This window comes from Eufriesea mexicana, unplaced genomic scaffold (genome assembly GCF_001483705.2).
Source record: "Eufriesea mexicana isolate 0111107269 unplaced genomic scaffold, ASM148370v2 scaffold4744748305, whole genome shotgun sequence".
Lineage (NCBI taxonomy): Eukaryota > Metazoa > Arthropoda > Insecta > Hymenoptera > Apidae > Eufriesea > Eufriesea mexicana.
This window is the reverse complement of record NW_016907975.1, coordinates 288,748-302,833: the sequence shown is the minus strand read 5'-3', so window position 1 is coordinate 302,833 and position 14,086 is coordinate 288,748. Positions and strand designations below refer to the sequence as shown.

Genomic DNA, 14,086 nt, shown 5'->3' with positions numbered 1-14,086 from the left:
TATATTTTCTTAAACTGCCTGACGAGATCTATAAACCCGCAAATTTTGAACGAAATCGGTGACCCGATGTACTTGCACTCTCCTTGTAAGTATATATTACTTTATTATAGACAGATTACGAACAAATTACGCAGCATGCAATTGTTTTTCATTTAAACCAATAAAAAGCAATAGAAAAAGAAATTAAGAGATAAATATTTAAGTCTATAAAAGAATATATTTACTTAATATAAAAATGATAATTTTCTGAAATGTGACTGAAATAAATATTTTGAATTATACGGATTATAAAGGAATTAGCTTGTAATGTTATATGTAGTCAGTAATTCTGTCAAACACGATTCAAAGACACCTATAATAATTGATACGAAGAAATGTTTACATACAAATCTTATCTGATATATTCTAAAGGCACACGTTTAAATTATCAAAGAAAAATACAAAAATTATCTTCTAAAATATGTACTAAAGCAGAAAATATATTTTAATAAATGCAAGAACAGAATTACTTTTATTCAAACGCTTGCCTTTTTGAGAAATATGAAACTTCACCTAACAGACAAACTGAAAATTCCGAATTTGTTAAAATTTTTTTATTGCTTGTTATAAGGTTTCATTTCAGTTAGTTTTTATTAATATTTCGTCAGCATTGATAACGTGTATATGTCAAAAATTATTCCCTCGTTCTTCCCTTTATTACAATTGCTTCTCAAAATTCGTTTAAGTATATGTATAAAATCGTCTAGTAAACTTCGTACAAAATTGTATCACAAAAACAGCCAATAGAAACACGTTTTGTATAAATGTAAAACATCTCCCGTCCAACATGTTCAGGCGAACACGAATCCGAAAATATTCTGTTCAACAAATATGGCGTCACTTTTCGTGCAACGAAGATCCGTTTTAAAAGTCTTCCCCTTTTGCCACGTTTTACGAGATATTTCACTTAGCATGAACCTCTTAATCGTCGTTACATTTTCTTATCTGCTACGATTTACCTATCGTTCGAAATTTGGGGCAAGACCACGGTTATATCGAAAGAAAAGAATTTCTCAGTTCAAAATAAAATTACTTACAACGTCGACCATGAAATTATTATCATTTTCTATGTACTTTGTGTTCCACGATACGAAATTTCAATAGAGCAAACGAATAATCCATAATCACGTTTTCAAGTACTTTTTAACAGAATTCTCGAATAATTTGAGAATTTGATTTTTAATATTATCATTCGTCGAGTTCAATAAATTGAACGTAGAATTTTCAATTTCGATTTGGAAAAGAAAATAAATACGTTATCGCTCAATTATAAAATATTATCGCTCATTTAAGAACTGAGTTACGTTACTTGATAAATTGGAAATAGAATTTTCAAGCTCGGTGCAAGCGAATAGACTCTTCCAAATATTCATCTATTATTAATATTATTATTAATGTTATGAATATTAATATATTATCTATATCTTCTAAATCTTCCAAATATTACCATTTGCTCAGTGACCGATTTGAATTACACGATAACTCGAAAATTCAATTTTCCATTTGGAATGAAGAAAAAGATAGAGTTTCCTAAATATTGTCATTTGCCAAATGAGCAAGTCAAATTCGTTGATTAATTAAAAACGCGACGTATTTTTAAGAGATACGACTGCCACCGATTGCATTATCATTTTATCATTTCCTTCCAACATAACCGTATGCTAATTAATCGGCTTGAACATTCATTGTTCTATTGCTTTAACTATTGTCCGTCCGACTGATCGTAAGACTCATATTCTTCGTGTAAATTTATAGAAATATTTTCCTCGTCAATCTTGTCGATTGTCGTTACTGGTGCTGGTATTCGGTGGCATCGGCGGTGGTTCTGGCACTTCGTTGTTCGAGTTCTCATTGTTTTGTTGCATCTGATCTTGCTGAGACTGGTGTTGACTCCGGTGCACCTCCAGTGCTAACAGCTTCTGCCGTTTCTCTTCCATCAGACGTTCACGATGTTGATGGATGTAGTCATTTACATTTGGTAAACCCATGATCACGCAAGCCGATAGCGCGGAACGGTACACGTTCATGTCTGTTGCTTCGTACCTGCGAGAATTGACGAATCGTATGGTAGATTTAGGTGTTTGCCAGATCTTCGATATGTAATACACGAGTGTGTACTTAGAAGAAGTTATCGCAGATACAGATTACGCGAAGATCTTTTTATCTCGGTTGAAGGAAATTTTGTAGCTTTGGGAAAACACGGAGGATTATATAGAAGCTTAACCCTTTGCACTCGACGATTTTTTGGCTAGAGAAGAGTAGAAAATCAAAGACTCTCTATTAAAAAACTGACGATACTTTTTTGAGCAGTAAATAAAGAATTGTATAATAATAGAATTGTAGAATTATTTGATTTCGGTACCCTGCACACTGTCACATTACATCAAATTTGATATATTAATTAATATTGATCTTCTAAATTTTACGAAATGGTGACTGAGGGTCACCTCTCGAATGCAAATGGTTAATACACAGAGAAAAATTTGTGTTTGTAAATGAAGAAAAAATTGTTGGGATGATGAAATAGTTCGTGGATAATAGCTCAAGTTGAGAGTTTAATGAAAGTACGAAAACTGGAGAAGCCAATTTTTCTATGCAAATCGTTTTGGGAGGATTGTATGGTAAAAATTATGGAGAATAATGGATGGATGGTGAAAAATAATTCGAAGAACTGTACATGCTAAGTAGAGGAATCTGAACTACAGTGTCGTTGAATTTCTCCATTTGAAGGTTTTAAAGCGACTTGTGTGCTGAATAACAGCGACAACGATAAGAAGTATGTATGTATATAGTATCTCTACTATTTCCAAACGATTTGCTGCTGCTGATTTTATCGAGAAAGAATCTATAGCGATATGAACCCTTTTTAAAGCGTCTAATACTTCGGAAGAAGTAGCAATCGGTTGTGAAGTATCCACTCATGCGTGAATTCTAGGTCTAGAATATCCTTCATCGAACGCTAAAAGCGATAACTTATTTCTTTGTGTACATTACACAGTGCTAGATTTAAATAATATATAATTTATACGAGTCACGAGGAATCATATTGAGATTAAAAAGAAGAATATTCTTTTGCATTTAACTAATATACATTTAAATCTGTATTACTTAAATAGTAAATGATATATAATATTTATGTCATATTTATATTATTTATAAATAATACGTATTTAAATCAATATCATTAAATAATATATACTCAAACAGGATTGTATTTGAATTAAAAGAAAATGATTCGAAGTACGATGACTTAAAACGTTACGCTAGATTTAAAACGAAGAAGAGAAATAAAATGACAACCGTTTAAAATGTGTTTACCATTCGTTCGTTTTTTCATCATAACACTCCACGTGATAGATCGTGGTGACACCATTGAATCCACCAATGGCAAAGATCATGTCGTCGATCACTTCGATTGCGAAATTGCTGCGCGAATTGTACATATCCGGAATCGGGCTCCAAACATACGTAGCTGGGTTGTATTTCTCACCACTGCACATTCTTGATATTCCATTGAAACCTCCTATATGATAAACATTTCTGTACAATATACAAATATAATATAATACAGTCAAAAATATCTAGAACGCGTATAAATAGAAAATAAAATGTCATAAAATACATTTATATATGTAAGAATGGTGAGCGTGACGTGATTAGGGCATGAGGTCGTCGTCTGTGACAGTGCCTTTTGTCCTAGGTGTTACGCGAAAAATTGATAAAAGAATTTCTTTTTTTAATAATAAAACAGGTTTATTTAATTATCATATCACACTAGATTCTTCTCAACTCTACACTCAATCCTCTATTCTCGACTACACACCATCTATGTGCCTCGCGTCCTTGCATCCCTATTCAAAGCCAGATCTATCTCATTCTATACACACGCTTTCTCTCTCAATCATTCTACAGACATTCCTACAAAAGGATTTGCCGCTATCACTTGTTTTTTCCACACCAAACACTGGAGTCGAACACGATCTATGTACACCGTTGTCATCACCTTCGTTAAGGTGGGACAATCCTTATCTACTCTTACACTACTATTACACTAGGTATGACTGTAAAGCGCGTGGGAGCGCTTGGGCTCTTCCCCGAAAATAGAAGATAATAAACAGCCATCTTGGGTTTGGCTGGAGCGTTCGAGGTATTATCTGGTTTGGTATGGACGGGATGTTTATGGAAGTATTGGTTGCAAGTGAAGAATGGAAGTCTAGAAATGTATCTGAGTATTTGGGCTACGTGACCCGCTGAGGGCAAGGTTATAAGGAGTGCATGAGAAAAACGTGATTGGGAAAAATGAGTATGAAAAAGGATTGAGTGTATGGTTTAAATAAGGGTGCATGGGCGTGAAGCGGACAGTTCTTCGAGGAGTTCTTTGAGAGGAGTTCTGAGGATGGCGTTTGTTGGGAGATAGTCAGTGTGAAAGGTCATAGCGTCTAGAATAAGTCTTCAATTAGTTCACGATAAATCATACTTTTTATTATCTACCATCGTCGTTTTGCTGCCTTATAAACAATTCCTACATATAGTACATAAATACCCGCAATGCGTAAATTTATCGAAATTAAGCTGAAAATCAAATTTTATTACAAAACACACCGTTTATAATAAAATTCCCTTTCTATCTTTTTTCAGCGAAACAAAAATTCGAGTAATTACCAATAACGTATACGTGGTTATGGTAAGCTATACAGGATACTCCGCTTCTACGCGATCTCATCGGAGCTATTATTGTCCACTGATTGGTTTCTGGATCATACACCTCGGCTGAATTTAAGCATTCGTGGCCGTTGAATCCGCCCGTGATGTAAATTTTGTCTGTAATAAAAGAGAATCTACAATTAGTACAATATATAATAAGTATTAAAATAATTTATTCGAGTAAAAATGATATCAATGTAGGATTACAACGAGCGTGGCCCTGAAAGAGTGTTAAGAGCGTTTGAGACAGGACGAAAGAGTGCAAGGGATGTTTATGACAGGGTGAAAGTGAAAATTTACGAATGCATCCTGAGTGTTTGAAGTAGTATGGGAATTGCGTGATTGAGGAAGAAAGTCTGGCTATGAAAGAAGAGAGAGTGTTTAGGTTTAAATAAGGGTGCAAGGGCGCGGACGAGTCAGTTTTGAAGCCAGTCTTTAACGTCGTCAGTTTTAAGATCAGAAGTATTGAAAGTCAGTTTGAAGTCAGCAGTTTTAACTCAGAAGTCGTAGAAGTTGCGAAAGTTATTAGAACGTTTACTAGTTCCTATTCCATTCCATTAATCCAAAATTCTGTCAATAACGTTTATCGTGTTCTATGAAGAATTTGATATGATTCTAGTTTGCTTCTCCAAAGGACGATCCTATATTGATAAAAATTGAAGAATATTCTTTGTGAAAGAATAAAAGTATGGCAGATTGATTCGTACCATTCAAAGTAGTTGCACTTGCGTCTGATCTTTGGCAATTCATAGGTGCAATCAGGGACCATTGGTTCGTTTTATAATTATAACGTTCCGCAGTATTTTGCCGATAATATCCGTCGTATCCTCCCATTGCGTAGATCAGATCGTTGAGTACAGCAACGCTAACGTAGCACCTGAAATTTTCGACAGTTTAATGGAGAAAATTTTTCTGGCTACAGACTTTGCCTAATCGTATGTTCTGCACTTTAAATTCCAAGAAATCGTGTCTTTTCAACCTTCTAGAGTTCATCGGAGCGACTTCCCTCCACACCTTAGAGACAGCGTTGAAGCAACGACAGCTATTGAAATAATCAGCACCGTCGAATCCACCGATCACGTAAATATTAAATCCGACCACCGCAGTTCCGTGATATGCGCGAGGTCCGATGGGGTCTACTTCTTCCACCTTCGATTTTCAATCATTTTACACAGAGAAATGAATCAATAGTCATATCTGATTAGAAAACAAACGATCACTTTGCGTGTCTTTCACTGGCCAGCGAATTAAAACCGCATATTAAAATTTTGTCTTTCTAATTGTAATATATGATATCATAGATGATACATTACATATGTATATAATGATTTAGTGTTTCACAAATTACGTATTTATTCATTACTCGTTACTACATTATTCTAGTTAGAAACAAGAGTTATAGATTTTTGATAAAATAACGAGGATATGAAGAATATTATAGGACGAAGAATAATTCTGAAACTAAAAATATTTATATGTTCGTGTGTCACATCTTAGTAGTCCTTAGATCATAGTTCAATTTTAATAAATTCTGAATGGTAGGAATTCGATGGCCAGAGATTATTTTATCTAAAATCCTTATATACAGGGTGGGTTGAGTAGTACAAGCAGGGGGTGATTCTACAAAGGAAAATAAGGAAAAAATTTAGAACCTGGTTTTCTAGAAAAGTGAGATTGAAGTTTGCATATGTGCAGTGTCATTTACTTATCGTGTATTCTGTCACCGTTTGTGTAATATGATACACGGATATCATCCAAATGAAACCAGCAAATTGGTTGTTACAATATAACAAAAAGTGTCAAATAACAATTTAAAAAGGAAGATATAAAAATAAGCATAAAGTGTCGCCGAGTTAATATATAAAATACTGCTTCGAAACCAGACAAATATTGTTCCACGAAATACAGATATACACCGTATTCACCTTGACCCATCGATCCGCCCTAGTGTCGTAGGTTTCTATGAAATTTGTAGGAGTTCTGCCACTCCATCCACCTATAGCGAACAGTATTTCATGGGGAACTCTCGGTCGTGCTATTTTCGGCGTCGGTACCTCTCCATCTTTTTGCGTAATAATTTCCAGGTCGTACAAGAATTTTAACGTTTCAATGATAATTGGTCTGCAGGCTTCGTTTCCAGTGACGTACGGATGATCCTTCACGTTCTCAAGAAAGAACTGCGTGTCCAATAGACCAAGACGAATGTTCTTCATCAGATCGACGATGTACTCCTTTCGTGATGGAGGCTCGTAGTCGATCCATTTCAGTACCAGTTCCCAAACCGTGTCCTCGCTTTTTACGTTCAGCTCGTCAGCTCCGATCAGTGTGGTCAGCTCTTCGATCGGCAGATCCAGGATCTCCTCGCTCCTTTGGGCTACCTGCGTCAAATTCGGCTCTTGTGATTGTTTGTTACGTCCTTTGTTCGATTTGCAATTGGGAAAAATTGAATATTCATATTATTAATCATCAAATTAATAATTTTAGTCCTGTTTTATGATTTTAATCCTGTTGAATGTGCTGTAAAGGTAATTTGTTTCTTGGTTCGTTTGCGATTGAAAGAAGATAATTGAGAAAGAATAAGGGGTAAGTGGAGGATCGACGAAACACAGAAAATTTTGTTAATCATTACTAATCATTGAAGTAATAATTAAAATAATTAAACATTTGAGATATCGCGTTAGCATTCCTTTTTCAAGACTTTAGGTCATAAGTAAAGCTTGTCACGTAAAAGTATAATAGAAACACACGTGCAAAAAAATAGGTTCGTTAAAGTGACTTAGGCAAGGTCTGAGTTCTTCACGAAGCGAAATTATTGTTCAAACATGCAAATGAACTCTAAATGAAATTTTACGGAATTTATAATTTCTCTAATAGTTCTAATTTTTTCGTAAATTTCTTAATTGTCGAGTAGCTAGTTGGAACAAGTACATAACACGTATGCACATAGTAATATCGACATCTTTGGTTACTAAATTACACGTGGACCGAAAATTAGTCGAATAAAATAAAAATAAAACAATTAAAATCTAGGTAACACAGTTTCACGGTATCTTAAAGGGAACTAAAAAGTATTCTTTCGAATTCTAACAAAAATTGAAGAAAAAGAAAACACCCTTTGAAAATGCAAATTTGCAAAATAAATTCGTACATACGCAATTACAATGCGAGGAATATTCCTATATTTTCCTATTTGATATATCAATCGATTAACCGGAAAGATCTTATGTAAGTCGAACTTACGTCTATCTCACACACACAACTTATGCTAGTCAGAAACCATCTCACCGGAAAGAAAGAGGAAAGGATAAAACAGACGTTACATGCTCGCAGAAAAATGTGAGAAAAATGCGAGGTGTGCGAGAATGTTGAGAAAGTAACGAATGCTTAATAACCTGCACGAAATTTCTCATGACGTAACGATATGCGCTGTTCTCCAGCCCTCTGCAAAAATATTCCCTGGCGAATCTCATGATGCTGATGCAATTCTCCGCTGCCAGACTTTGCTTCAGATATTCGCAACAGAAATCGAGCACGCCCAGAATGTTTAGGTAATCGGCAGTGACCAATAGCTGACACACGTTTTCATTGTTCACGTTGATCGATCGCAGGTATGCGTATTCCAAAAGGAGATTCATCATGTTGCTGCTGACACCGGGAAAAAGGACGTCGGTCTTCTCGCGCGAGTGCAACGTGGTAGTGAATAAAGTCCTGTAAATGATGAACACTTGGATTATTTCGATTGAAAAACGATCGACAATCGCGGAGCTTAATCGTAGTGATCAAATTTCTAAATTCGAGAAGTTGCAATCAAAGACATAATTCATCTTCGTCCATATTAAATCCAGACTACGTACTCTCGCACGAGTCTGACCCCGAGTTCTAAGACAAGGGGTTGATCACGGGCAAGCAAAGGGTTAAGCAAAGCTAAAATGAATATTACTCGAAATAAGATTCCGTGCTTAGAAATTAGGAGATTGTGTTGGAAGAGTAAAGTGTAATAGAGACCTAAAGTACGGGCTGCAGGCTGACAAAATTGCGCGATGAATGGGAAAGACGCCTCCATCTTCGAGTCTCAAGACAGCATCGCAGAGAAGGTTGTTCTGTCGGAAGTCATACAGCGATTGCATCGCTTGAGTACTCATACATCGGCCACCGCTTTCGGCAATTAATCGCTGTGTGTTCGTTTCGCATATGTCGATATCCCTGCTGCTGTCGTTCGAGTCTACATCCATATCAAATTTTCTCGAAATCCGGGCACGAATCTGTTCAGGGATCCGTGACGACAAAGGTGGAGAAACACGTTGTCCAGTTCCGTCGATCGTGTAACGCTTGAAAATTTTCTAACCACATATTTCATTTTAATCGTTCATCATTTCGTTCTCGTTGCGTGGCTGGTAATTTTATGCATTTATTCCAGCTGATTCTATCGATATCGAATTATTTCACGATTTCTTTGTTTCTAACTTTTTTAATTTCATGAACTATCTCTAGCTTCTATAGGAATTTATAAAATTTGTAATACGAATAAAATTAATTGTTCATATAGTCGTTGTACGAGATTAAGTATGATAAAAACTGAAACTTTCGTTGATAAAAACATTCAATGGGAATGATATATAGATGATAACAGTTAATTTTAGATTAACCGAGATAACTAGAGATAATGTAAAATACACAAATCTATTGTAATGTAATGATTTTTAAAAATATGTACATATCTAATCAAGCTATGGAAGATGAGTATACAGTAATTAGTGTAATTATTTTCTTCGAATCTTCAGAGTCAAGATTCTGAACGAATACTTTGGTACTCATATATAAGCAAATATTTGAAGTAAAAAAAGAAAAAAAAAATACGAGAATTGAAGTAAATGAAGATAGACCTTCAGATCTGTGCTTCAAATTAAATTTCAATGTGTGCAGAAATTTTACTGTAACGGATCACCAGCATTAAAAATATAACATTGATCTACGTACAATAGAAACTTTTTACAATAATCAAATATTTCTTTTCCATAGTTACTAAAAATTGTACGAATAGATAATAAAATCAAAGAAATTTCCTAACTCAGGAAATCGGTAATTTCTTAAGGCTGAAATACAGAAATAATTTAACATAAATCATAAAAAAGATTCGAAATTATAATACGATGAAAGACAGAATCAAAGCACCGTTTACCAATCACGTTATTGCTCGTTTCAACTAGAAGCCCACCCAAATTCTAATATCTTTAATTACAAAATAATTCCTTTTATTATCACTGATCTCTTACATACCCCGACTACCGATTACTAATTAATATCACGCTATCATACCTGTGGAACAGAGAATACTTGCGACTAGGGTAATTTTCAAATGATCCAAGAGGTTAGAGTTTCCCGGGCTTGTCAATGTTTTTGATCAATTCGACGCCGTGATTTATACGACTTTTACTCTTGAGGATGAGATCACGCGGGTACTATTTCACGACGATTGGGCACGATCCACGAAGTCCAAGTGGTGAAGGTCTGTGACTGATACTTATACGCGTTGCAATTTCGTATGTGTCAAGAGCGATTTTGACACGTGGACGGACGGACTTGAAGACCGGAAATTGTACGACGGAGATTTAAAAAGTAGGAAAACGATGCGGAGTGGAGCGGAGTAGATGGGTGGCAGACAGATACAAACTATTTTGTGTGATTTTAAAAGAGAGTAAATGTCGCCTCTGGCTGTGACATAGGTCTTACATGTCCGCCGTTCAGTCTAGGACTGTCTTCTAACAAATGAGCACTTCAATGGCAAGATTCATGATAGTTTCATAGTACGAAGGTTGGAATTGTGGATTTGCTCCTACTTCCACGGTCGACGTTTAATAGATAGCCTGATACATTTACGAGGACATTAGAAATTGGGTATTAGAGTCAGGAATAATTTTGAGAATGATATTCGCTGATTCGTGGATGGTAAATGGTGTTGAGGATTTTTTTAGAAGTTGTATGTCACAGTTATCGACATGCGGAAATTTATTAGGGTTAATTATAAAAGTTGGTACTTGTATACATATTTTATTGGTGGAAGATATCGACACGTAGTTTTAATTGGAGGGTATATTTTATGTTTTATTTGAGAGTTAATCGTTAACATTGGAATCGTTTTTTAAATTCGCGAAAGATATTGACACGTGGAGATTTATTGGAGTTAGTTCCAATTACAGAAATTGATATCTTTGTATTTTATTTGTGCTCAGTTTTTATATTCATATGTATTTTACATATTTATCTGAGGTTCCTTATTAGAGAATTCGAAGCAAAATAAGTCGCTTCATTTATTTTATAAACCGATTTTGAAGTTTCACTATCTATTAAAATATGATTTGATCGTAATCGACTTTGCAATAGTATTTAAATAGAGAAACTTTCATAAATTTAAAACATAATTTTTCAACGAATGGTTAAAATATAATTATCAATTAACCCTCAATTTTTCAATAAATCTACCTGTAATTTGTAACAAAAGAAAATCGAGATTTTCAATGAATGCAGAATTAAAATACGTAAAATCCATCATTCTCATTGATTTGATAATTCTGATATTAACAATGATATTAATATTTCTAAGATACTTCTTTTTGGAACAAGATTTCCTTGAAATGCAAAAATAAATTTCTGGAAAGTATCTAAGAATAAATACAAACGTAATGTATTTAATTTTCATCCATTTACATGTATGTATAATTTTACAGAAGAAATGATGCTTATCCAATATAAATCCAAACACTGTAGTTCCCATGTAAAATAATTTCTGCAACGTCTACAAGCAACAACAGTAAATTCAAAGAACAACCATTTCCTGAACACCATAACAAGTTCCTCTTGTATTAAACACTCCATAAAAAGAATCACTTCCAATTATATCGCACGATAATTCACTATCTAATCCTTCAACCACCGTATCATGCTTCCACGTCCGTTGCAGTTTCGATTCCTCATTTAACCACTGCATCCCCTGAAACTGCCACAAACTTGGAATTTTTCACGCGAAGGCCATAGAAATTGCTTTTACCGCCTGCTTAACAACGTTTCGCTCCACTTTTTTCTCACCACACTCTTCTTCAACATCCTCCCTCGTCGAGCCTCTCGATCTCTCGCCTTCCTCTCTGCCACTTCTATTCCCACGCGACTGTTCACCACCTTTCGTCCCATCTTTCGTCCACCTGTCGCTACCCTTACTCTGAACCGACCCTTCGAGCTGTAATTCGTTCGACGACATCATCGACAACGTGGAATACGGCAACCTATGGACCACCATGCTCGTCGACGCATTCGCCAAGAAATTGTTCCACTTTTCAAAGAATGGCTCGCGGGGCTCTGAGATCTTACCCATAAACTCCGACACCTTTGTTTTTTCTCTCTCTTGCGACGATGCCACCTCTTCGCCACCCAGTAACCGAAAGGTCCAGGTGACCACGGTGAACGTCACGGCATTGGTCGGAAAAGCTCTAATAATCGTCGAGCTGAGACCTCTGTACAACCACGAGTATCCTTCAGCTCTCATAGACTGCCTCAGACAGTCGACTATACCCGCATAGCGATTGCCATCAGCTTGAATTCGAGACTTGATTACGTCCAGAGGATAGGAGACTGCCCAGGACGTAGTGCCTGCTAATCCACCGGCTAAGAGCATAGAAGGTGTCGAGACTGGACTGTTGTCGGCTGTCCTGGTCAGCGCCTCGTATGTGAGAAAGTAGATACCGAAGCTTGGGACCTCTCTGAGGAACGTCACGTCTACACCTCTGAACAGTCCGCGAAGACCTTCGTGGGTGTAAGTGTATTTGAGACACTGGAAAGGTCCCGTGAACTGAACCGGGGATGTTCGTAGCTGCATACGAGTTTTGGCCAGTTCCATGGGGCTGCAGATGGGCGTTTGAGCGATCCCAGCTAAGGCTCCAGCGAGGAAGTAGGAGGTCAGGGTGGCTGGGTCGGGGATGTACTTCTGCGTTTGGCCATATACGCCAAAGATTATTGCGTTCACCACTGCCACGCCAGCTACTGGGGATGACATACCCCGGTAAAGACCTGTTACCTAGTATTAATTATTAATTAAATGTAGTAACCGAAGTTTCAGTGTTTATGTGCAGAAGTCGAGATACAGAAGTTGTGTGAGTGATTGCTTTCTCTGTTTCCCTTTTTGCATTGTTACTTGGTCATTGGTAATGACTTTGGTTAATCTCTTTGCTAATTATGTATAATTAAGAGTTGTATGAAATTTAGCTATAGTACGAGGTAATAGATTGTTTTTGGAAATAGCAACAGAAGCAACATGAATCGATATTTCCAAAAAGTCCTCGACGTGTTAATCACATTTTCGAAACAAGTATTTTTAAATTTTGTAAATTTCTTTATCTACCATCTTTCCTCTTTTCGCGTGCTCGATTATGTTAATAATAATTGAGTCTTAAATGTCGTTAATAGCAACCAAGGACGTTTGTATCACTTCGAGTTATCAAAGAATATGTATCTTTTATCGATACTACTGTTTAATCGTTAGTTTCTTGAATTTTATGTATCAAATACCGATTCTTTCGCGAGTAGCGTCCGAAAGCAGTGCCAGTTGCTTTTGTAGATCGGGTTGCGGTAGTCTTGCGTTTGCATGTGGACTTTGATGGTGTCCAAAGGATATCCCACCACAATACCGGCGCACCCTGAAATAAATTATTCGAAAATGTTAGTTTTCTAATAATTTCACCAATTCCATCGAAAGATTAATAATACTGTAATTTATTTCATTTATTAATGAACTTATTCGTGGATGAGACTCTTATTATCCTTTAAAAAATTATGATTTAAGTATGATATTTAAATCGAGGTCTACTCGCACTAAAATTACTAATTGTGCACAACATAAAAATAACCATTGAAGATTTCGCTAACTTTGATATTACAATTATCGAATCACTCAATTAGTGCTTCTTCATAGATAATAAATATATCAGTATCGTAGAACAAATACGAACGATACTTTTGTTCATACGAGCATCATCTATAAAAGAAAAAGAAACCAAACCCCCTTATTCCACTTTATTAATAACATTGCATGGTAAAGATATGACATATATATATTCCTCGATGTAGATACCATTTGAAATTGAAGAAATGTAGAACATTATTAATAAAAGACGAAAGAAGATGTACAAAGTAAAGAAGTATTGATCTTTTTATCATATTCTTTTAGTAGAATATCGATTACTTCAGAAGAATATAGGTCTTTGATGAAAACCTAAAATACACGAGAAGTATTACGTATTTTCCTCGATAATGATTACATTGCAAAATTATAATTGCTTCGAATGATGTACAAAGT

At 35.6% G+C, this 14,086-nt stretch overlaps 2 protein-coding genes across 2 annotated transcripts in view; both read right to left on the bottom strand.

The window, feature by feature from the left end:
- Positions 1-1,808: 1,808 nt before the first annotated feature.
- Positions 1,809-8,975, bottom strand: klhl10 (kelch-like protein 10). Its single transcript, XM_017904768.1, has 8 exons — positions 8,749-8,975; positions 8,136-8,451; positions 6,669-7,121; positions 5,723-5,892; positions 5,451-5,620; positions 4,702-4,860; positions 3,358-3,562; positions 1,809-2,082 (listed from the first exon to the last, which is right to left on the bottom strand). Exons 1-8 carry the CDS (start codon positions 8,973-8,975, stop codon positions 1,809-1,811), a joined length of 1,974 nt encoding a protein of 657 aa, XP_017760257.1.
- Positions 8,976-11,516: 2,541 nt separating this feature from the next.
- The window catches only part of LOC108550860 (mitochondrial basic amino acids transporter), a 4,001-nt gene continuing 1,431 nt past the window's right edge, over positions 11,517-14,086 (bottom strand). Inside the window, 2 exon segments of the mRNA XM_017904758.1 lie at positions 11,517-12,808; positions 13,300-13,458. Coding sequence (XP_017760247.1) covers positions 11,759-12,808; positions 13,300-13,458 — 1,209 coding nt within the window. The 3' untranslated portion in view covers positions 11,517-11,758.